The 24,666-nt window shown below is 40.0% G+C and overlaps 1 protein-coding gene across 5 annotated transcripts in view; it reads right to left on the bottom strand.

Annotated features, from left to right (window-relative positions):
- Positions 1-24,666, bottom strand: part of PLCB1 (phospholipase C beta 1) — a 751,601-nt gene that overhangs the window by 85,035 nt on the left and 641,900 nt on the right. For all 5 annotated transcript variants that reach the window (XM_034947108.2, XM_003821362.4, XM_034947109.2 and 2 more), the window contains exons 28-31: positions 11,312-11,388; positions 11,115-11,204; positions 10,262-10,319; positions 9,574-9,660 (exon numbers count right to left, since the gene is read on the bottom strand). In XM_034947108.2, coding sequence (XP_034802999.1) covers positions 9,574-9,660; positions 10,262-10,319; positions 11,115-11,204; positions 11,312-11,388 — 312 coding nt within the window. The remainder of the gene's footprint in view (positions 1-9,573; positions 9,661-10,261; positions 10,320-11,114; positions 11,205-11,311; positions 11,389-24,666) is intronic.

Genomic DNA, 24,666 nt, shown 5'->3' with positions numbered 1-24,666 from the left:
ATATGCATAGATTATATGCAAATACTATACAATGTTATATAAAGGACCTGAGCATCTGTGGATTTGGGTATCTGAGGGGAGTCCTGGAACCAACCATCCATAGATACCAAGGGATGACAGTATTTCTCTTGGTTTGAGGTTGGCCATCTTTTCCCTTTAAAATATTGAAGGTCATAGTTAAATCAGCTATTGGTTTCTAGAAATCAATTAAAATTTTACATTAGCTGCTTTAAAGTGTTTTGGATGTGTGTGTTTGATAATTTTCACTATCCTGGTTATACCAAAATAGGGCTTTAAAAAAAACAGAGATACATTGAGGATTAAAAAAATCTAATGAGTATTAGCAAAATTCATAGAAATCATGCCCAATGACAAGCACACAGAAGTAGAAGTGGAAATAAACCCAAAACGTTTTCCATCCGTGGTTGTGTGGACTTTTCATGTATGGCAGGTGGGCAGATGAAAGCCAGTGTGATAAAAGTCCACCTCATCCTATTCCCGGTGTTAAAATCGTTGTTTGCTGGGAAGACGTTGAACCCCACCAACATGTAGCCCCCTACTCTAGCAGGTGGGGAAGATTCTGAGCCTCTGCCCTCTATCCAGTACCTTTATCACCATATGTCCACATTTTCTCATCCTCAAGAAAGAAAAATATGGACAAAGGAGGGGGAAAGAAAGTTGATATGGTAAAGAAAAGGGGCAGGAATCAACGGCATCCATGTGAATCTAAGTTTTAATTTTTGTTTAAATCTCAAACTCAGTTACCTTATGGGGCCAATAGACAATAGAAATCTATGAAACAGCCTAGGGAGTACCATGCAGCCCTAAGGGACAGCTTCTTCTTAGCTTTAGAAATTCTTTGCATGTTTCTATTATAATCTTAGAATCTAATTTTTCAAGAGACATAGAGTATTTTTGAAATAAAACATTTTCTGATTTTTACATAACAGTGTGATGCTTCTTATTGTGCCAACTGTCTCAGCCAAACTATATTTCCCAGAGTTCCCTTTCTGTATGTTTCCAGCTATTGTGGGTTCCATGGAGATTCTTCTGAGAATTGGAGGGCTGATGGGGGAGGCAGCAGTCATTGTGTAATACGCAGGCATTGTTGCTGATCTGTTGATTTATGTGTCTGGTTGATGGGAAGCAGCAGCTGAGCCTGCAATCACTTCCCCTGCCCATTGGGTCTTCCTTTAATTGTCTGACTCCTGGGCCAGGTGTGTGTGTGTTTGTGTGTATGTGTGTGTGTGTGTGTGTATGTGTGTATGTTCAACTCTGTGACAAAGAGGCTCAGCTTCTGCAGGTTACTCTAGTCACCAAGCCTACTTGTAATTTTCCTTTCCTGCCTGCCTGCTAGGGTCCATCATTAGAGAGACAGCATTGAGAACGGGGCAGATAGCCAACCACCAAAATTGCATAAGCCAATTACTGTCACACACACACACACAATCTTTTACTGGCTCTGTTTTTCTAGTTGAACCCCGACTGATACAGATGTTAACTAATTCAAATATTTCAGAAATGCAATATGGGGACTTTCTATTTCTGGTAATGGCTGATTAGGTTATTTGGACCATCCTTTCCACTGAAAAAAATTAAGAAGCTGGGTTTGATACTAAAACTTTTTTTTTTTTTTCGATATAGAGTCTTGCGCTGTCACACAGTCTGGAGTGCAGTGGCATGATCTCGGCTCACTGCAGCCTCCACCTCCCAGGTTCAAGCAATTCTCCCACCTCAGCCTCCAGGGCAGCTGGGATTACAGGTGCACACCAGCATGCCTGACTAATGTTTGTATTGTTTTTAATAGAGTCAGTGTTTCACCATGTTGGCCAAGCTGGTCTCAAACTCCTGACCTCAAGTGATCCTGCTGTCTTGGCCTCCCAAAGTGTTGGGATTACAGACATAAGCCACCATGCCTGGCCATTAAAACTATCTTTAAAGACCCAGAAAACTACAACAACTTAATGATCAGGGTCAAACTGAAGGGGACATTGAACCTAGACAGGCAATAAGCAAGGAAGCTGCTTTTGCCCTGATAGGCTTTTGCTCATGATGGAAATTGTGTGTTCACCCTTTGATAGCCTTGAAAGGTGAGGAGCCTACAGTCAAGAGCTGAGGCTTTCCCAGAGTGAGAAATCTCACAGGAAAGCTTCCCTACAACAAGCTAAGACATACAGATTATATATTTGAAAATAAACCAAATAGAACATCTGGAAATAAAATACAAAACCTGAAATTAAACACTCAGTGGATGCATAGAATAGAAGTTTAAACAAAAAATTGGTGCATTGCAAAAAGTGTAGGAAAAAAAATTGCCCAAAGAGCAGTAAAGAAAGACGAAGGATGGAAAATACTAAAAACAATTCATTGACAGAGGAGATGGAGTAAAAAGGTTCATTTTATTTTACATGCAAATATACATATGGAATCTTAGAAGGAAAGAAAAAAAATGACAGAAGCCATATTTGCTTTCATGATAGTTTAGAGTTTTTGCAGAACTGAGGAAAGTGATCCATCTAGCCATCTCAAACACATATTTAGACACACTATAGAAAAACTGCACAAAATGTAAGAAAAAAATACTAAACGCTGTCAGTGGGGGTAGGGGGAATATAAATTATCATCAAAAGAATTGTATTAAGACTAACAGTTAACCTCTCAAGAACAGCAATAGATGCTAGAGGGTGGTGGAAGTTTATCTTCAGTGTGCTAAAGGAAAATAACCACCAACACAAAATTTTATATCCAGTGAAAATATCATTCCAGAATGGAGGAAATGTGGATTCTTATCTATTACTACATTAAACAAATAAAGACATTTCTGCACAAAAACAAAAACAAAAACTCCAAAGAGTTTCCCACCAGTAGACCGCATGAAAGGAACTTCTAGAGGAAGTACAAGATGATGATCCCAAATGGGCAGAGGATACAAGAAAAAACGTTTCACAAAGAATATGTGAATATGTAGACATATCTAAATGAACCATGATCATAACATAATAATGTCTTATGTGTTTAAAAGTCTATTAGATTAAATTTCAAAAATAAACTGATGAGGGACCAGTGGAATTAAAATTGTTCCAATGCCCTGGTATTGCCCAGAAGGAGAGTAAACATGTCTAAGTTTTATACTCAAGAAAATAAGGCATAACTATATTTGTTTCCTAAAAAGGCAATTCTTTATATTGACAAAAATGAAAAAGAATTTTCTTCTACAGAACAAACAAAAACAAACCACTGTGTGGTTAATTGAGACTTGACAATGAGCAGAAACACTGTCTATAAGCAGCCAGTTTCCACTCTGCAAGTTTGGCTTCTGGGAGAAGATCCAATAAGTGCTGGCAAGGAAGAATCCATTTCCCCATCAAGCCGCAAAAGATTAGAGGAGGCACAAATGCATTACTTTAAAAAATATTTTATTTTAAATCCCTAAGTTTGCCTTTTCTCTCCCAAACACAGGAGATATCAGCCGCATTTAAGGTTCTGTCTCAGAGCCCAGCGGTAGGTCTAACAAGACTAACTTCAAGCAGAGGGATGAGTCAATCACCCTGTTACAAAGATGTCAGAGGGGAAATAAGGAAAATCAGTCTATATTCCCTTGGTGGAGGGAAAAAAAAGAGCCAGTAGCTACATGATGAAATGTTCTTTGGGAATGAATTAAAATGCCCTAAAGCTTCCCGGAATTCTCTCTTGACGATGAGCTAAATTAAACAGAAAACCTGTGTTCTAAGAAGCATCAAAGACAAATTAAGCATCAGAGAAAAAGTAAATTACACATTTATTGACTGTTTTATGAGGTTATGGAGATAGTTCATTAAATATTCCCCTCAAAAGCTGATTCTTCTTATAAAGAGAGTCAGGAGCAGCAAAGTGATCAATAAACATTGGCATATTCACAACAGACTCAAGGCAACTTGTGATTAACCGTGTTTTCTTTTCTTTTCTTTTTTTTTTTTTTTGAGACAGGGTGGTCTCACTCAGTCGCCCAGGCTGGAATGCAGTGGCGCGATCTCGGCTCACTGCAACCTCTGCCTCCCGGGTTCCAGTGATTCTCCTGCCTCAGCCTCCCAAGTAGCCGGGACTACCGGCGCCCACCACCACGCCTGGCTAATTTTTGTATTTTGGTAGAGATGGGGTTTCCCCATGTTTCCTATTGGCTTTGGCAAACCCAGGTATGGAAATCCCCAGGAAACCAATTATTTCACTGAGTCAGAAGACTGGCCAGTGTTTACTGCGTCCATCTTGAAAATTCTACCACTATGGATTTCATAAAAAGGCACAACTCAAACAAAACTGAAACCCACATACACTCAAGGACTGAATCGAATATCTCATTGCTAGAAAACATGCAGTCGAATGTTTCTCCAGAATTCAGAACTCTACTGGAAAGGAGCCAAGTATTCCCTTCTAAGAGTGTCTCTTGTTGTTTATAACATAATAAGTTTCCATGGGACTTATGTGCAGCAATGTACAACATCATTTTGTGTCAAATTGAGGCCAAAATATTTTATTGTACAAGTTGCTTCGAGGGACCACCTACTTCTGTTTTCCCCAATGCCCTCAAAATTACCTACAAAGTGAATAAACTAATTGAATCTCTTTTTTCATAGGGAAAAAATGAACTCTCCACATGAAAAGATCCTAGTGCATATCACAAAGTGGGACAATCTAAAATAAACTTTTCCAATGTGACTGGCCACATTTGGTCCCCTACCAAATAGCGACCAGAAAGACTTAAGGTCCCGGCTCACATGCAGAATTGAAACAAATTTTTAGCCTGATTTTGATTGAGGCATATTCTCCTATGACTGCTGTTGCAGGATGGTAAAAATGTTGGGAACTCTAGACGACACGCCCATTGTTGAGTAAACCGCTAGCAAAGTCACACTTTGAATGAGGTTTCATGTGTAGTTTGCTCTAAATTGAGCCAGAATAAATACTTCTTTGCCACTGAAAAACTGTTAACTTTGAGCCATTGGCTTTTCAAATTTCTTTTGCTGAAAGATTTACAAAATATCTGTTTGTTACTTTCAAAGGAGTTGTTTATTTACCAATGGCTTAGAAAATTATATTGATATGATTTTCTAAGTTGATCAAGGTTCAGAATAGCTCAAAATAGTAATATCCCAGAGCAAACAGTAATGTAAAAAAAGAGCTTCCTCCCTGTTAAGACAAGATTAGGAACATGAAACACACTATTACATTAGTTAGAATAAGTGGATGAAGAGAAAGTAAATTATTATATACAACAACATGGTGAAAGAAATGGAAGAACAGGAAGAAATATGATGTCATGTAGCCTATACATACTTTTGCTGTCTGCAAAAACTTAGCTATGATCACTTTCTAGTTAAAAAACTTCATCCCATCTTGTTGCGGGAAGTCAGGGACCCCATACGGAGGGACCGGCTGAAGCCATGGCAGAAGAACGGGGATTGTGAAGATTTTATGGACATTTATTAGTTCCCCAAATTAATACTTTTATAATTTCTTATGCCTGTCTTTACTGCAATCTCTAAACATAAATTGTAAAGATTTCATGAACACTTATCACTTCCCCAATCAATACCCTTGTGATTTCCTATGCCTGTCTTTACTTTAATCTCTTAATCCTGTCAGCCGAGGAGGATGTATGTCACCTCAGGACCATGTGATAATTGCATTAACTGCACAAATTGTAGAGCACGTGTGTTTAAACAATATGAAATCTGGGGCACCTTGAAAAAAGACCAAGATAACAGCAATGTTTAGGAAACAAGAGAGATAACCTTAAACTCTGACCGCTGGTGAGCGGGGCGGAACAGAGCCATATTTCTCTTCTTTCAAAAGCAAATGGGAGAAATATCGCTGAATTCTTTTTCTCAGCATGGAACATCCCTGAGAAAGATAATGTGCGCCTGCGGGTGGGTCTCTAAACTGGCCCCCTGGGCATAGCTGTCTCTTACTGTGGAGGCTGCAGAGATGCAATAGACTCCAGTCTCCCATAGTGCTCCCAGGCTTATTAGGAAGAGGAAATTCCCACCTAATAAATTTTGGTCAGACCAGTTGATCTCAAAACCCTGTCTACTGATAAGATGTTATCAATGACAATGGTGCCCAAAACTTCATTAGCAATTTTAATTTTGCCTCGGTCCTGTGGTCCTGTGGTCCTGTGATCTCGCCCTGCCTCCACTTGCCTTGTGATATTCTATTACCCTGTTAAGTACTTGATGTCTGTCACCCACACCTATTTGCACACTCCCTCCGCTTTTGAAAATCTCTAATAAAAACTTGCTGGTTTTTGCGGCTTGTGGGGCATCACAGATCCTATCGATGTGTGATGTCTCCCCCGGACACCCAGCTTTAAAATTTCTCTCTTTTGTACTCTGTCCCTTTATTTCTTAAGCCAGCCGATGCTTAGGAAAAATAGAAAAGAACCTACGTGAATATCGGGGCAGATTCCCCGATACCACCTGTAAATTAGTTGAGGGAGGAACTCTATTCTCCTCAGTAACCTGTGGCAAAGTTTGGCATGCTTTCTTCTTCATAAGAAGGTTACAATTGTCTTTAATATTACCTGCTGCAATGTCAGCTCACGTTCCTCATCCAAAACCCAGTAATGGAACCATTCACAAAGTTCTAGATGTCACGAAATCACTCTGTTTTCTTATCTGACTGAACGGAACTGACTCCGTGGACTTGTTTTAGAGATACTATTGATCAGTTTCATTTCCTTGGGTTGTTCCTTGTTTTGTTTCTGCTTTTGCTAATTTCCCTCATGTCTATGTCAGGATTCAAAGCCTGTTTCAGTACTAGATGTGGAGAGGGATTATTTCAAAGCCAGTGTTACTGTATTTTCCATCCATGCCCCACAGTTACAGGAGCATCAGCGACTGCTACGCTGGCCTGGCCTCTCTTCACCACCCATTTATTAATACCTACTTTGCTGTCCTGTGCTTTGGTCTTTCTTCACATGTCTCACACTTGATTTTGTTCTTTTACTCTACTGTCTATTGCTGCTCCTCTTGTCATTGTCATTTCCCTTTATTAACCACCATGTCCTACAATGTTAACAGTCATGATTTACTATTTTATTAATAAAATCACAGCTTTAAGGCACAACGTTTTTAAGCCATGAAGAAAAACCCTCAAGAAATGCTTTAGTTTGACATGGAACCAACAATCTTCATGGGCAACCTTCAAATCCAGACACAAAAAGATGGTCATGGAGCAACCTCATGGTAGAAAAGCACAGAGGAATTCATCATGGTACCTATTTACAATAAAAAATGCAGACAATACAACTACTAAAAATTCATAGAAACACTTCAGATCTCTTTCCAAGGGGCCAAAAAGGAAGAAACAAAAAATTGTTATAAACATGGCTGTAACGTACACTGTATGTAACCTGTCTACCCAGTTGCTATTTCCCCTCTATTTCTTTGATGATAAAATATCAGTTTTGTTCAGGTACCTGATGACCATGGAATTGAGGAAAACTGAACTCTCTCTAGCCTTGTGAGTGAATCTTAATTACTCTAAGCCAATCATGAAAGTGATACCCTACTGCCCATGACTGGTTTAAGAATGGGAATATGAGGCCATTGTACCCAATGAGGAAACACCAGCTAGGGGGGATGTAGGAAGGTTTTTCTCAATCCTAGAAAGGGTTACAAAATGAAGACATTTGCTGCAAGGCCTTTGAGTGGTTTCATGTGAGGTTATGATGTGTGGAGCTAGGGCAGCCATCTCATGACTGAGTTCACGGCCTGGATCTAGAAGGCAACAACAGTGGAAATTCTAAAAATACCTGGAGAGGAAATTGTTAAGCCACTAAATTAATCATTGTTACAACTGTAGTACCTCTGAATTTCCAGTAACGTGACTTACTAAATACTATAACTGTTGAAGCCAGTTTTAATTGGGCTTATTGTAAAATTGCAGCTGAATGCACCCTGACTGCTAATAAATCGGCCAAAAGTTATTAGTTCTTTTCATGTCCAGTTATATCCAGGGAAGAAGTTTAAGGGTGCTTCCATATTTACTGAGGTTGATTTTAATCATGATGACCTAGAGCAGTAACATGAAAATCTTTGTATGGGTTACTGATACTGAGAGTTATATAATTTAAACACGTTAATGATTTTACATTCACATTTTATCTGTAAGTAAAATAGTTAACATTGTTGAACCAAAACACACATGAAAAAACAAAAGCAAAATGAAACTCTGAAAAGAACCATATTACCTATATTTTTTTGAAATACAAAAACTAGCTGAGCCATCAACCATAAGCAAATTCTATTATGTCAGTGTACAAAGTAATGACAAATTTAAAACCAGACAGCATAGATTAGAAATGTATGTATCTGAATATATCACCTGAGACTGATTATTATTAAAGTGTTTCTTAAATTTCAGTCAAACTGGATCTTTTGCTCTAAATAATTTGAGCATTTTAAAAAGATCAATCCTGATTGGAAAGTATAGCAATTTCTGAAATTATGTTAAAATTTATTCCACTTTATTAGTGCATAATCAACCTGAGAGGCTGGCTGAGAAGATCTACATTATATGTTTATAGGAGAAGCATAAGAATTAGCACCATATCTAAGTAATTATTAATTCTTGCTTGAGAATCTATATTGCCAAACCTAAAAACTTAGAAATTAAAAATATTAAATAAATGTCTTATATAATAAATATGAAAGCATAAGAGCACAAAGAACCATGAAAGTATATTTAGAATTATCCATAAGAAATCTATAAGAAGTAAACTGGTGAATGAAACATACAATTAAATAAAACTGACGTTTTTTAACTTTGAGGACTCGAGAAATGCTTGTGTGGAATGGCAGTACTTTTTAGAGTAGATATTTTAAATTGAAAATAGAAGGGCAGGAAAATTGAAAAACACAATTTCCACAAACAGAAAACTATTCAGTGATGATCAAAATGGAAGGAATGTTCTAAAACTGAGATGCCATTTGGTAACCTCAAAGTATTTGATCTACAGATACTCAGTTCATTCAAAGTTAATATTCATAAGACAATTAATTTTAACCAATGAACATAAGATAATTTTAAAGCAGAGCCCCAATCAACTGTTACTATGGGAAACAAAAGATTTGCTTTTCTCTGATTTATGAAACTATTTTGCTAGATAAAAACCAAAGTGATTTCGGTGCAGGGCATCCTCTGCTGGACAGAGGGTGGCATTACAACATTACATCAGCTATTTAGAACTGAAGTTTACTTAGTAGTATCCAAACTGAAGGTTTGGTTAGTCTCTGATTCTCCAGGGGAAAGGGACTATAAAAATACCTTTGTCTGAGCCATACCCCAGATTAGTTAAAGCCAAATCTCTGGGGCTGGGTTCTGCGTATTTGCAGTTTTTAAAAGCTCACCAGGTGATGATAAATGCTTACTGAATGTTGCTATATTTTTTCCTTCATTGAGAAAGATACATGAGTTTCATATGCAAGAACTGATCTGAGACTGTGTACAAGGTACTTATGTAAACCAGGAAGGTTTTACTCTTACTAAATGGAAATCAAATAAAATAATTGTGCATTTTAATTCAGTTCCGTTTACCTTGGGCTTTTCATCCAGGATCTGCTGACGTATTTCCTTGTGTTTCTCTACGAGTTTTTCTTGCCGTTTACTTTGCGCTTCTTCTAGCTATAAGAAAGTTACAAGAAACACTACTTTCATCTAAACATTTAAAAGTGCACGTTTTCAGAAAATACTGAAAGCTTTTCAGATCTATGGCTTACATTTGATTATTTGATCTCCTGATCAAGAACTACACTTACAAGTATAGGAAACTGTACTAAGTGTTGAAGCTAGGTGATAGGAACATAAGGGTGGGAGGTGGTGATCAATGGACTGCACTGTTCTTACCTTTTTATAAATATGTAAACATTTCTATGACATTAAATTGGAAAAAAAAAAAGGACAGCCCTTCAAGGTTGCCATCATCTCTATCATTGATGACAATTAAAGGTTCTTTTGGGAACACTATCATTTACAATATGTTTCTGGGCTCTTGATTTTGGAAATGACTCGATTCTATTTTTAGATGAATCCTTTTACAAAGTGGTTTGCAATTCAACTTGCAGAAATGTTGATTAAGGAGTGCCCACCCTGTGAAACAGCTGTGCTAGGTGCTAGTGATAAAAAGATATGACAAGGCATGACATTTCCTTCCAGAAGCTCACAGCGAGCTCACCAAATGTTCACACATGTTTTGCAAAGGAGAGAGCGTGATGAGCCCACATACCCTCTTGATATACTGCACCACTTCCTGGATATATGACCGGATCATCTCTGTCTTCTCCCTAAAAGCAAATGATGAATACATCATTATACCAACTCATCCAAAATTGACAAATGGGAATCTCAGACTTCTAGATAAAAGGTTACAGAACTCTCAACATTCTTTTTCTTTTTTCCTTATTTTTATCTATTTATTTATTGGAGACAAGGTTTCGCTCTGTTGCCCAGAGTAGAGTGCAGTGGCACCATCATGGCTCACTGAAGCCTTGACCTCCCACGCTGAAGCCATCCTCCAGCCTCAGCCTCCTGAGTAGCTGGAAATATAGGTGTGCACCACCACACCCAGGTAATTTTAAAATTTTTTTGTAGAGACAGAGTCTCCCTGTGTTGCCCAGGCCCCTGTTGAACTCCTGGCCTCAAGCAATCCTCCCACCTAGGCCTTTCAAAGTGCTGAGATTACAAGTGTGAGCCATAGCAACATTCTTATTACTGCTACAAGGAAGGTATAATCTGCCAGCCTCTGGACAAAGGTCAGGTTCCTCCCAAGGCACAGGCTCTGTTTTCACTAAATGCCAGGAAGATTATGGGTAGGAAGTGAGGATTTAGCCTTTCCCTGAGGGAAGCTCTTTGCTTACTCTTTATCTAAAAGGCCCTGGGTGTGCCTCACTCCTTTATTGAACCAGTCTTTGCTTGAGCCTTCCCTGTTAAAAACCTTACCAAAAGAATCTTTTGAAAGGCTGACTAGAGGAGAAACTTCACGAAGGAGTCTTTGACTGGTTATGAACCTGTGACTCTGACATACAGAATAAAATAATTCCCAGATGAACTGCTGGGGAGAGGGGACACTTTCGACTTACTCTTCCATCTGACTTTTGTCTTTGGATTTAGCTTCTGTTATCTTCTCCTGCCTCTTTTTATCCATTTTCTTCTTTAATTCTTTCTTTTCTCTGAAGTCACAATGGAAGTAAAAGAGAAAAAAGAGGCAAATCAGATGGGAATTTGTGTTGAATAAATTCAGATGCACATGTCAATTGTAATGGGAATGAAGGCTTACTTCTCACAGATTTCTTTGAGCTTCTTTAACTGATTGTTCTGACACTCTTCTGCGACATCCGTCAACTTTTGAATAAGCTGGAAAAAGAAAATGTCAGTTTGCTATTTCAAATGATTGCAAACAGAGCTTCCTTCCCACCTCCCTCAAACAACAGAATCTATAGTTAGAATATCTGTGATGGATGTTTCACAATAGTTAAAGTTGTCAGAATCTAACATTGGCAATGAGGACAATTGAGAACCATCATATTATCTAGGCTTATGGGTTTTAATATGAAATTCTTCTTATTATCTCTTTTTAATTAAACAGAATTCATTAGATTGTTGTGGCAGTTATTATAGCCCAGCTCAGTGCGAAGACAACTTACAGTGTAGAACCTGGTTCCAATCTCTACCCTAAGACTTATTAAAAGTGAAATTTGGGGCAAGACCCTACATTTTCAGAACCTACATTTTCTCAGTTGATCACTGTCTTTATGTCTTGGAGGTGCTGTGAAGCTCAAAATAAAAATAAGTATGACACAAATGTAAGTTATAATCAACAGCAAGTTATAATTCTTGGCTCACAACTGTCATTCATTGTTGAATTGCTTTGAGGATGACATGAGTTTCCCATCTTAGAAGCTGACATTTATGTTCTTGCGTGGGTAATTTCTAGTAGATATAAAGAACATCAGAAATTCTCTTTGTGCTTTCATTGAACTGTCACTACATCACTGTGAACACAAGTATTTATTGTCATACATCTATTATCAAATCAAGCCCCAAGGGGGCATCAATTGTGTTTTTGTATCCTTGGTATTCTGCACAATTCCTAATATTCACATGATGCCCAGTAAGTGTTTGCCGATTACATAAAGGTAATTCTGCCTGGTAATCTTTTCCTTTTTTCCTCATGAGGAACCTGGAGAACCTTCTGCAAGGTTTTCAGGTGACTGTAGCAACTGGACTCAACCCTTCTTACTGGAGCACCAAATAGACGGTGTGGGCATCCTCTGAAAGCCCCCGCTGCTTTTCCCATAGATGGAGATTCTCTTTCCCAAAAACATATAAGGCAAGCTGAGTTGACTAGTCTTCTATAAGTGGCAGCTGTAATAGTGACAAGACAAATCATAATACCACAAACTTTTGAGACAGCCAAGTATAAGGGGGTCCCCGGAAAAACTGCAATGGGCCTGCTCACTGGGAGGAATGCACACTGAGGTGGAGCCACAGAAATCCACCCCATTTGCAGCAGGGAGGAGCCTGGCCACTCCTCTTCCTGGGTGGAACTTGGAATTCAATCTGCAAGGTGGGACGCACACTAGCAGGGACTCCAGCCTTGCGGAGAGAACCTGTTTCTCTCTTTTCCTTTTAACACAATAAAACGCTGTCCTCCTCACTCTTCAAATTGCCTTCAAGCCTAACTTTTTGTGGCCCATGTGACAAGGAACCCGTCTTTAGCTGAACTAAGGATAGGGTCCTACAACACTTTAACTGATAATTTCTATATGTCAGGCATAGTTTTAAAAGATTCACATGTGGCTGGGCACGGTGGCTCACACTTTAATTCCAGCACTTTGGGAGGCCGAGGCAGGTGGATCGCTTGAGGTCAGGAGTTTGAGACTAGCCTGGCCAACACGGTAAAACCCTGTCTCTACTAAAAATACAAAAAAGTTAGCCAGGCCTGGTGGTGGGTGTCTGTAATCCCAGCTACTTGGGAGGCTGAGGCAGGAGAATCATTTGAATCCAGGAGGTGGAGGTTGCAGTGAGCCGAGATTGCACCACTGCACTCCAGCAACTCTGGGCACACTCTAGGCAACAAGAGCAAAACTCCGTCTCAAAAAAAAAAAAACAAAAAAGATTCACATGTATTTATTTAATTCTGAGAATTGCCCTATGCGGTTGGTGTTATTATTTTTGTTTTACATAAGAACACGCTGACACATCTGGCTCAAGTCCTGGGCTCAGGGCCCCAAAGCTGGTAAGTGGCTGAGATGGGTACAAACCCAGACAAATAAGGTTCCATGGCTTGCAAGAGAATTACGATACGGAATCCACATTCGTTTAAAATTATCATGAAATTTGATGCATTCATCTGTGAAGTGGATTAAATATGAACAAATATTAACTAGGACTTGGGCCAGCAGAAAGCCTATTTGATCATTCAAAAGGGATTGCCTAATCATGATTATCACAATTAAAGAAATCATGAGGCATTACTTTGTAGTTATGCCATTTATCAAGCTGTCTAGATGTAAAATTCCAGTGTGCAAAGACTCTGGCCATTTCCTTGGGGTCTCCTGCAACGCCTCTATTTAGCTGAAAGTGTCCCCTCACTAGCACCTTCCCTTCCCTAGAGGGCTTTTCTCCTCTTCCAACCACGTGAAGGAGTTACAGAGAGTTATCCAGGGATCACCTTCCTTGGCTGCAACATCAGAATCATGTGGGGGAACTTCTTAAAAATACAGATTCCAGGACCTATGGACTCCAAATGTCTAGGGGTAGGGCCTGGGAATCAATATTCTCAAAATCTCCTGAGGTGATTTGGATGCTTTGTGCCAGACTTGAAGTGGGAGGTTGTGTTGGTGGACCCTCCCTCATTCTACAAGCCACTGCTAAGTCTCCCAGCAACTCTTTTGAATTCAGTAACAATTATATTCCTGTTTCCATGTTCTCATCTCTATCATTCACCTGACTTCAGAATATTTTCTTGATTATGCCAGCATCTGCTCACATGTACTGTTTCCCTTCCACCTACTGCCCTTATCCTCAGCAGCATCGGCCTCCAGTCGATATTGAGACTAAGCTGGAGAACTCACAGACCTTCTGCCCACTCAGTTCTGACTTTTATGTTGGTTTGGTGTCAGGCTCCACACCACTGTCAGTGCCACACTCCCTCCAGACTCCCCAGAAGTTCCCTGTCTGCCGCATCCTTTTGCCTCCCTCTTGGCTCCCATCACACCCCCTGCATTTGCCCTTTACCCCTTGCAGAACTAGTTTCCACCTCCTGTGGTCCCAGAACACACACTTATCTAAACTATTTGATTCAGCCACGATGCAATGGATATTTATTAAGCACCTACTAAATAGCAGGCACTGTTCTAGAAACTCTGAGCTGACGACCTGGCTTTCTAGATCTTGCTACTCAAAGTGTGGTCCACATACCAGTGGCAAGAGCATCACCAGGGAGCACATTAGAAATGTAAGTTCTCGGGCCCCACTCCAGATCAACTAAGTCAGAAGCTACATGTTCAACAAAATTCCCAGGAGATTTGAGTGCACATTAGAGTTTGAAAAGCATTGTCTTGGTGGTTGTGGAAGATGGAGACAATCTGGAAGAAACCATTTCAATTTCTCTCTGCCCCTTCCCTTTCTAAGCCAGCCTTAGGTAATTCTCCCCTTTGACTGCTCAGATAACTCTGGGTGTTGGCCACCTAATTGGTTCTTCCTATAGGGTATCATTTACAGACATACCTTTTGTATGTAAATATCTTATTATTGCTCCCACAAAGGGATGTCACCATTTCAGCCTTCCATTCTTAATAAATGTTTAGAATCCCAGGCTCTATACAAAATAGGCACTGAAAAAAATGATTGTGAATGAAATCTTTTAAGTTTCAAAACTACACTGGACCCGACCTCAGCGATAGCTGTGAAAGCTCACATTCAAGCCACAGGCTGCCTTATTGGAAATACTTTTAAAATTATATAGGTTTGGTGTTTAACAAGCTAAATTTTGTTCCTTCCGGAAAAAGCATCTTAATGTGAAATCCAGGTGTATTTTTTAAACTGAGGCTTTTGCATGCAATTAAATGAAAATGGTGTTTCCCTAGAATCCCAAGGAGTATATGTTTTAAAAGGATATCTGTTTAATATGTAAAATATGTAAACGTCCTACTGTGCTCAGTTTGCCTTCATCTCCCCCACAGTGCCTTACTACACAGCCCCACCTCTGCTCATCTCAGCCTGTCGCTCTATTGCCCAGGCTGCAGTGCAGTGGTGCAATCTCGGCTCACTGCAACCTCCACTTCCTGGATTCAAGGGATTGTAGTGCCTCAGCCTCCCGAATAGCTGGGATTCCAGGCGTGTGCCACCATACCCAGCTAATTTCTGTAATTTTAGTAGAGACAGGGTTTCACCATGTTGCCCAGGCTGCTCTCGAACTCCTGACCTCACGTGATCTGCCCTTCTCAGTCTCCCAAAGTGCTGGGATTACAGGTGTGAGCCACCGAGCCCGACCTCAGCTAGTTTTCAGAAGACCCTCTCTCTTACTGAAATTCTGCCCATACGGCATTTACTATTTCTATTTAAATTTTGTCTACCGAAGCTCCAGGAGACAGAATAATTAATATTATGATTTTGTTAATATTAAATAGTATGCCACTACCGCCCAACTCACATTAAATTGGCAATGGGATTTTATATGGGCATCAATAATTTATCTCTTTTTTATGCTACAAAGAGGATTTGAGGTACACCTGTAGTTTTCTCTACCCAATACTAACTACTTCTCCAGGAAGAACTTCCTCTGCTTTCTGAGAATGGCCTCACCCACATGCTTCCCTTGGGAGCTGCTGTATATTTTACCCCCCATCTCTTGGCCAAGGTAATTGGTCCAGGGGAGGCATTAATCCAAGTTGGGTCAGTCATACTCTGACTTCTGGTTGCAGACTTGGTCATCATGGGACCCAAACAAGGTTTGTCCCAAGATTTTTCCTACATGTCAATGGAGAAATAAAACTCAGAAGGGATCAGTGCCTGTATTTTCAATCAAGGGGAAGCCTGTCTGCTACTTTGGAAAAGAATAACACTAATATGCAGAGAAAAGCAGGGGCAGAGTTTGGACAGCCCCCTTTCTTATGTGATATACCCTTTGTACTTTTCTAGTATATACCCTTCTGGTCTAAGTTAGTCCAGCATGGAATTCTGTGGCTTGCAATCAAGAGAATAAGGACAAAATAAAAACAAACAAAAACAGAAATAAAACAACTCTGCTTAATCTCTAAACAAGATAAACTTCTGTGTTTTGGGCTCAAAGTTCTTACTGCATAAGATGTGAAAATAGTACCCAGAAGAGTGATTTTTCATATAATAATTGAAGTGCTTTGTGACTAACATAAAGGCAAGGTATACTAACTTTTGGTGTATTTATCAGCAGGCTGGCTCTGTTCAAAGAGCCATTCGATCATTTTTTAGTCACAAAACTCTGAAAGTAAACTGACTATTAAAGGTAGAGAAGAAGCAAAAATTCACTTGGACTTCCTAGGAAATAAATTAAGAAGGTATGTGGTAAACTGAATGGTAGTAAACAACATTTAATTTTCACTTTTGGTATGATTTTTTTTTTCTGTCCTAAAGGAACAGACACATCTCAATTACTTTGCTGGTTTGTTTGCCATTCATGATAACTCTCCCAGCTCAATGTTCCAAACCTTTTAAGGAGTTAACAGAAAGGCCCTGGGGAATAAAACTTCACGCTTGTTCTCAACTCTGCTAAATTTCACTTGGTTTAGTCATCTGAGGGCAAGAAAATGGTTTCCATGGAGGAGAATAATTCCTTGACTCTAACTCAAAAGGGATAAAAAATATGTGGACGGAAATTTGTATGTTTGGAGTCTCTTGTAAGAAGGATAATCTTGGAACATAGGCAAAAAGCCAAGTCTAGAATATTCATATTTCGGGCTCAACACATCTTCCTTTCCCTTCCACTAATGTCTAAAGAAGATGCCTCTTTCTTTCCTTTTAGTCAAAGCATTTACTCTGGATTTTCACTATGCATTGTTTTTCTTCTACAAGAAATTAATTTACAAAACATCTGAACTAAGTAATGATCTACACAGCAAGCACATCACCAACAATTTGAAAACAAGGTAGAGGCAGGAGGATCACTCAAAGCCAGGAGTTTGAGACCAACCTGGGCAACATAGTGAGACCTGTCTCTTAAAAAATAGAGAAAATTAGCTGGGCATGGTGGTGCGTGCCTGTAGTCCCAGCTACTTGGGAGGCTGAGGTAGGAGGACCACTAAAGCCCAGGAGATGGAGGCTGCAGTGCACCAAGTTTGTACCACTGCCCTCCAGCCTGGGCAACAAAGCTAGACTTGGTCTCTAAAAAAACAAAAACAAAAGCAAAAACAAGGAAGATGTTTATATGGGAGTGTGACCTGACCATTCATTCAAAGAATATTTACCTACTATGTGCCAGTACTATGCTAGTATTGATGGTCCAACCTTTCTCTGTGAGCAGACAGAGAGGGCCCTGTCTACCCAGAGCTATAATCTCTACTAGCTCCCTTCTCTTTTCAGAAGGAGAAAGTCTTGGACAAAAAAGTCAAGCATCTTGATCATTCTATGAGATATTCTTTCACACCTATAAAATTCTTATTTTTAAAATTTCCATAGCTAAATAGAACTTATATTAAAAATAGCTGCTTATTTGAGTCTCAATGTTGTAATAATCTTTGACATTTTTTTTTCCTTGCTGAGCAAAGAAAAAATGAATGTGAAGGTCTGACCAAGGCTTCTATTCAATGTGGAGTTGCCACCTGACATGGTTTGGCTCTGTGTCCCCACCCAAATCTCATCTTGTAGCTCCCATAATTCCCATGTGTTGTGGGAGGGACCTGGTGGGAGATGATTGAATTATGGGGGTGGGTCTTTCCTGTGCTGTTCTTGTGATAGCGAATAAGTCTCACAAGATCTAATAGTATTATATTGGGGAGTTTCCCTGCACAAGCTCTCTTTGCCTGCCGCCATTCACGTCAGACGTGACTTGCTCCTCCTTGCTTTCTGCCATGATTATGAGGCCTCCCCAGCCATGTGAAACTATGAGTTCAATTAAGCCTCACAGTTTGGGTATAAATTGCCCAGTCTTGGCTATGTCTTTATCAGCCGTGTGAAAACGGACTAATACACCACCTCGAGTAGGGAACTAGATAAATAAATTAAGCTACATTCATGCAATAAAGTAATACGAAGCCATGAAAAAGCGTTAAAAAGCATGACATGAAAAATCACCATGACATAATGCTAAGTAAAAGAAGCAAATTGAAAACTATATGGATTTGGATCTTTGTGTGTGTGTGTGTGTGTGTGTGTGTGTGTGTGTGAATCCCATTGGGGTAATAATCAGGAAAATTGACAAAAATGTCAACAATTATTTTATTTCTTATTTCACTACTAACATCTTTTGCTTATTTGTCATTTCTTGTTTAGTAGAAAAATGCAACATTTTTTGGGAAAGCTAAATTATTTTTCAAAAAAAAATGACCCTATGTAAAGTCCAAATATTGGAGGAAGACAGATGGCACTACCACAACTGACAGTAGGGATACTTCCTGACACTGCAATTACTCCTGGCACATATACTTCACCTAGGCAACCACAGAAAGGAGAACATTCAAGTGTGGCTCCCAGATAGCTGGGAGAGCACATAGTGCTGGTAGAAATCATTCAAGGAGAGACAATGAGTTCCCTCAAGCTGTAGCAAGATATAAAAAACTGTAATACTTGTTTATATTTGAAATGTATATAGATTTCCTAGTCAATTCAGGTATTGTACAGAAAAAGGCTTTCATTAAAAACAATATTTTAGGTGCATTATCTTGTTGTTCCTCCTTACAGTTTCATGAAGTAAGAGATATTTTTATCTCCATTGAACAGGTGAGAAAATTGACATTCAGGTGGTCATGCAGTGACTTGGTGGAGGAGCAGTGGCCTGAAATGAGGACATATGACCCTAGACCCCCCACTCAACACCTGATTGCTTGTCCTGGTGGGCTCGTCCATTCATAGCTGATCTGTATCTGCCCAGAGCGTGCAGTCTGAAACACAACTTTTTAACTTCCTGGGGCTGAACTCAGTTTGATGGTACTAACGTTGGTTTGGGGTCCTGAAATGATTGCTGGTGGGACAGACATGAGGATTGTAAGAAGAACGCGAGCCATTCAGTTTGATGTAAAGAAAGAGGTGAATGGATGTGATTAGAACATGTAGGAGATATGGGAAAGGGGAGAAAAGACAGGAAGCAAAGCAAAGTGAAGCAAAGCAAGGCTCTGCAGAGGATAACACATATGGTGACTGTGAAAGAAATGAGGAAATCTCTTTGTAAAGCCGCTAAAAAGGAGGAAGAAGAAAGAAGACAAAATGGTGGGTCGAGCACATCTGTGGCTGAGAAGCAAAAACTCCTGAACATTACAACGAAATCCCTGCTCACTGGGCTGTGGGTGTTTAGTAGAATGTGATGGTAGAGCTGAATACCCAGAGTGATTGGGGACCCTCAGGTAAATCCCTAAGAATTTCCACGCCTCACCAAAGTCACTTTTAAAATGAAAACCTCACCCTAATGGTATAGACGAAACACAGGTTTAACCAGTGGCAGTTGATGAAAAACAGATAAATGAATTAGAACAGATTCCCTGATCCTGTAGTTCTTCTCTGGAGCAAAAGTCCTTACCTGGGGTTTACAGATCCCCAAGCTGTTCATTGAGAGATATCATGGAGCACAAGCACGTGAATGGGGTGGAGGAACTTCCATCTTTATTTTCACTCACTTCCGACTAAAGCAACCAGTACCTTCTACTGTGGATGTAGGGAGGGAACCACAGGGGTGATTTCCACAGGAACTATGACTTCGTCACCAGCAGATAATACACTCAACTTGATGACAAGCTGTAAAGAGCTCACTGTATTTCCCATTTCAAATAACGGAAATTGTAGGCTTACTCTAAAATGCATTTGGGGCAATGATACACACTCTAAAACTGTTTCTTCAACTTGACCATATTACAAGACACCTGGGAACCCTATTAAAATGCAAATTTTGACTTAGCAGGTCTGAAGTGGGGCCTGAGACTCTGCATGTCTAACACACTCCTAGGTGATTCACGGCCCACACTTCACACTTTGAGTAGCCAGACTGTAGAGTTATTTAGATGTAGAGCTCTAGGGACACAGATCCTTTTTTTTTTTTTTTTTTTTTTTTTTTTGCACAAAAGTAGAGTCTACAGAGCTTGGTGTGCATTTTACATCTCCTATCATGATATGAACAATTACATCAAAAATATCCTCTAGGTGCTTATCGATTGATAGAGTTAGGCAAATAGTTATATCTGTGCTTTCATATCCATTTTTTCCTGCTTTTATTATTTCATTTCTTAGTACTGTTTATTATACACATCCCCTGAGTGTGTGTGGTGATCGTGTTTTATTCATTTTCATCTCCAGTGTCTATCAGAATGTTGTGCAAATACTAAGTTTTCAATAAACATCTGACAGGGAGTTTACGGATGCCATGCTTTCTTTCTTAACTCTCGAACTGTGGATGTGGCATTTGAAATGCATAATCCTTAACCAAAGCACGTTGGTATTTAATCCCCAAAGCAATTTTGGGAGATGAAATACTGTCGGCTTAATTTTCCTCATCACCCAAATACTTCTTTTAACCTGGGGCTTACTTCTTTTTTAATTACACTTCGGTTTGTCTAATTTAGCCTGGGAGGCCTGTTCATTACTTAGAACCACCAGCAAAGATAGAACTAACACTTCTGGGTGCCTTTCAGTCAAAAGATTTCCTGACAGAACAATCTCTGATTCTTACAAATGGAGCCAGTAGGAAGCTTTGGCACACACATCGCAGCTAAAGGCAGGTAGTAAAAATTGTAAATGCTCCCAAATGGCCATAAAATAAACATTGCGTGGTTCTAATTCCAAGATATTCAGGCTTTAGCCTTCCTAACAAGGCTGGGATAGGTGTGTGTAACAGGCACTGGGGCTTTATCTGAAACCCAAATCCACAATCACAGTGGTGCAGGGGTGAGCACTTTGAGTGAGTGGCTTACATTTGGCCTGAAAGGGCCAGGCTGACTTGGGCATGTATTTATGTCCCTCTGAACAGTCTTCAAAACTTTTACAATGTGTACTCACATTCCTTCTTAGTGAGAAGGAAGTGGAAGGGCATATGGTAGAGTTGCCACCTCTAGTAGGATTTCTACCACCTCCCTAGCTCCTCAAGTGCAATTTTCCCACCTACAAGCTCAGCTGGTTTTCCCCAATTCCCAACCAACCTTCTCCTCCAGGAGAAAAGCTCCTGAGCTGCTTTCCACACCCTCATCAGTGGGATTCCATATGGTGCCTCATGCTCAGGCATTGTTCCTGGGATGTTTAGGTTTTGCATGACTTTCTTGTGACTTCGGCCCCTATTTCTGCAGCTCAAATCTCCCCAAGAGGCCTTCTTGGGATGTTTTGGCTTCTGTTTTCCTCTGTACTCTGAATTCCTCTTTCAGGAATCTCCCGTGAGTATTAGGCTTCCCTCTCACTCTGCCACCTCTCTTCTGAATTGCCATGTGTCTTTCCTTGGGGAATGGTCTTGCCCAAGGGTTGGGGCCCTGGGGAAACTCCAGATGATTATAGTCGGTGATATGGTTTGGCTGTGTGCCACCCAAATCTCATCTTGAATTCCCACAAGTTGTGGGTGGGACCTGGTGGGAGGTAATGAATCATGGGGGCAAGTCTTTCCCATGCTGTTCTCATGATAGTGAGTCTCAGGAGACCTGACAGTTTTAAAAAGAGAAATGTCCCTGCACAAGCACTCTTTCTTTGCCTGCTGCCATCCATGTAAGACATGACTTGTCTTCTGCCATGACTGTGAGGCTTCCCCAGTCACGGTGAAGTTTAAGTCCAGTTAAACCTCCTTCATATTGCCCAGTCTTAGGTATGTCTTTATTAGAAGCATGGAAATGGACTAATATTTGGGTGTCCAGACTTCTTTTTTTTTTTTTTTTTGAGATGGAGTCTTGCTCTGTCACCCAGGCTGAAGTGTAATGGCATGATCTCGGCTCACTGCAACCTCCACCTCCTGGGTTCAAGCGATTCTCATACCTCAGCCTCCAGAGTAGCTGGGATTACAGGCACCCACCATCATGCCTGGCTAATTTTTGTATTTTTAGTAGAGACAGGGTTTCACTTGTTTCCCAGGCTGGTCTTGAACTCCTGAACTCAGGTGATCCACCTGCCTCGGAATCCCAAAGTACTGGGATCACAGGTGTGAGCTACCGCACCCAGCTGGGATGTCCAGACTTCTAAGCAACATTCACCCTGTTAGTAAACTTGAGTCATCTGCTGGAGACCCCAGGAGTCCTTAACCCCTTGGGCTGCTGTTGGCCTGAACTTTGGGACGGCTTCTTCCTGAACTTGAGACCACTTCCCGTAACGTACTGGGAAGCACAGCCCCGGAGTGGTCCTTGTGGAAGTTTCTTCAGATCACATCAGTCCTCTGCTCAAAAGCTTCCAACAGTTCCCACCTCACTCCTAGCGAAAACACAGAGGCCTAAAGACCCCAAAAGATCTGTCTCCCACCTCAACAGTCCCATCTCTCTGACCTGATGCCCTATAATCCTCTTCAGGCAGAGCCGCTGTGCTGTTCCCCCAACACTCAGGCCCATTTCCAGCCCAGAGTCTTTGCATGCCAATCCTTCTGCCTGGAGGAATCCTCCTCCCTGTGTTGGCTGTTGTCAGTTCTTCACCTCTTAACTCAGATGTTGCCTTCTGCGTAAACCTTTCCGTGCCTACTCTATTTAAAATCACCAAGCATCCTCATCATCCTTCCCCAAACTGCCCCTCCTTATTCCCCCATTTCTGTTATTGTTTTTCTCCTAAGCCCTTATTACTACCTAACATACTACATGTTTTACCAACTTATTTTGTTTATGGTCTGACTCATCCTTCTACAATATAAGCTCCATAAAGCCTAGGATTGTTATTTTTATTTAATACTGTTTAAAAATATTTAACAAGCAGGTGTCTAATAAGCATTTGTTTCAAGGAATGAATGAATGGCTGAATGCCTAATTTATTAGGATTTCTTTTTAAGGTGACGAAAATGCTCTAAAATTGATTCTAGTGGTGGTTGTACGTATCTATGAATATACAAAAACCATTGAACTGCACACTTTAAAATGAGTGAATTGTATGATTGGGAAATAAAGCTGTTTAAAGAGAGACAGGCATGGCATTCCAGGTATCATAATGAAGAAGTTTGCTGTGTGCTCTCTGTGTGAGCAGGACATCAGAGCAACTCCCTTCATTATGATGACATTGGCTTGAAACCTGAATTAGCAGAGGCATCTACACAATGGTTATAAACCAGGGGCTCTAGAACCCGAGGACCAAGGTTCAAATCCCAACTGTACCACCTTCTAGTTGTGGATCCTTGGAAAAGTCACTAAATTTTGCTATATACATTTTTTTATCTGCAAAATGGGGCTGACAATAGTACCAAACTCTAATGGTTATTGTGAGAATTAAATAGGCTGTTTCCTGTAAATGACTCAGCACAGAATATAGCCCCATGGTGAATGTTTAATATATGCGGCCACTATTTTAATTTTTATTATGTTCTGGACTACTGGGATGAGTTGCTGGAGAAAGTCAGAAGGCAGTGGTTATAGCCGGATCTCAAAGCCATTATTGCCTGTTAAAATTTACTTTGACTTGCTCGGGTCTGTCAAGGCAATCCCTCCCTATGCCTGATCCAACCCCTGCCCAGCCATTCTTTCACTGCTTTGGTCTTATTTCAGTAGTTCACAAATAAGGCAACCCCTCGAAATCATGTGGGGCTTGTTAAAAAGTAAATCCTGAGCCTCACATTTAGGTATTGGGCAGCAGTTCTTGAAGTCTGGTCCTGGGATCAGAAATATGAAAACATCAGCCCTACGAGAGATCTGTTGAAAATTTAAGGTAGACCCTAAAAATCTCTTCTAACAAGCTCTCCAGGTGATTCTGATTCATGCTCAAGTTGAGAATAACGGGCCTAGTTAGAATTTGATTTTCAATAAGCAATTCATGTGATTTTGATCTACTCATTGCATACAGTCACTGGGGACTGTTGTACTAGAACAACAGAATTATACTGAATCACCTATTATACAGTGATGGCTAAATCATCTATAGGCTTCCAACCTTACAAGCTGAAGCTGCTCAGAATTCTCTTATATGCACAGACCCTCAGCAAAGAAATAGACAGTTTATACAAATATCTCTTAAAACCCATTTCTTCTGGATACACTACCTTAATTTCTATCAAGCTTACTTATTTCTTTGGTTTTGGCATAAGCTTGTTTTCAAGGATATTTTATTGCTAAATTTATCTAATCTATCTGTCACAAATACTTATTGTGTCCCTACTATGTATCAAGGAATCAACAAAAATGGAGAGAATGTCTCAATTCGTGAGAAAACATTTTGGAAAATAAAACTGATTATTAATGGTGAGGATGGCATTTCCTTTCATAGGGAGCCTTATGAATTGGGTAGCCAACATTCCATGTTGGCCATTTAGGTACTGACTTTTCTAAATATAGGACAGTGGACTGTATAATT

Source organism: Pan paniscus, chromosome 21, assembly GCF_029289425.2.
Source record: "Pan paniscus chromosome 21, NHGRI_mPanPan1-v2.0_pri, whole genome shotgun sequence".
NCBI lineage: Eukaryota > Metazoa > Chordata > Mammalia > Primates > Hominidae > Pan > Pan paniscus.
The sequence above is the reverse complement of the archived record's forward strand: the minus strand, read 5'-3'. Positions and strand labels throughout refer to the sequence as shown.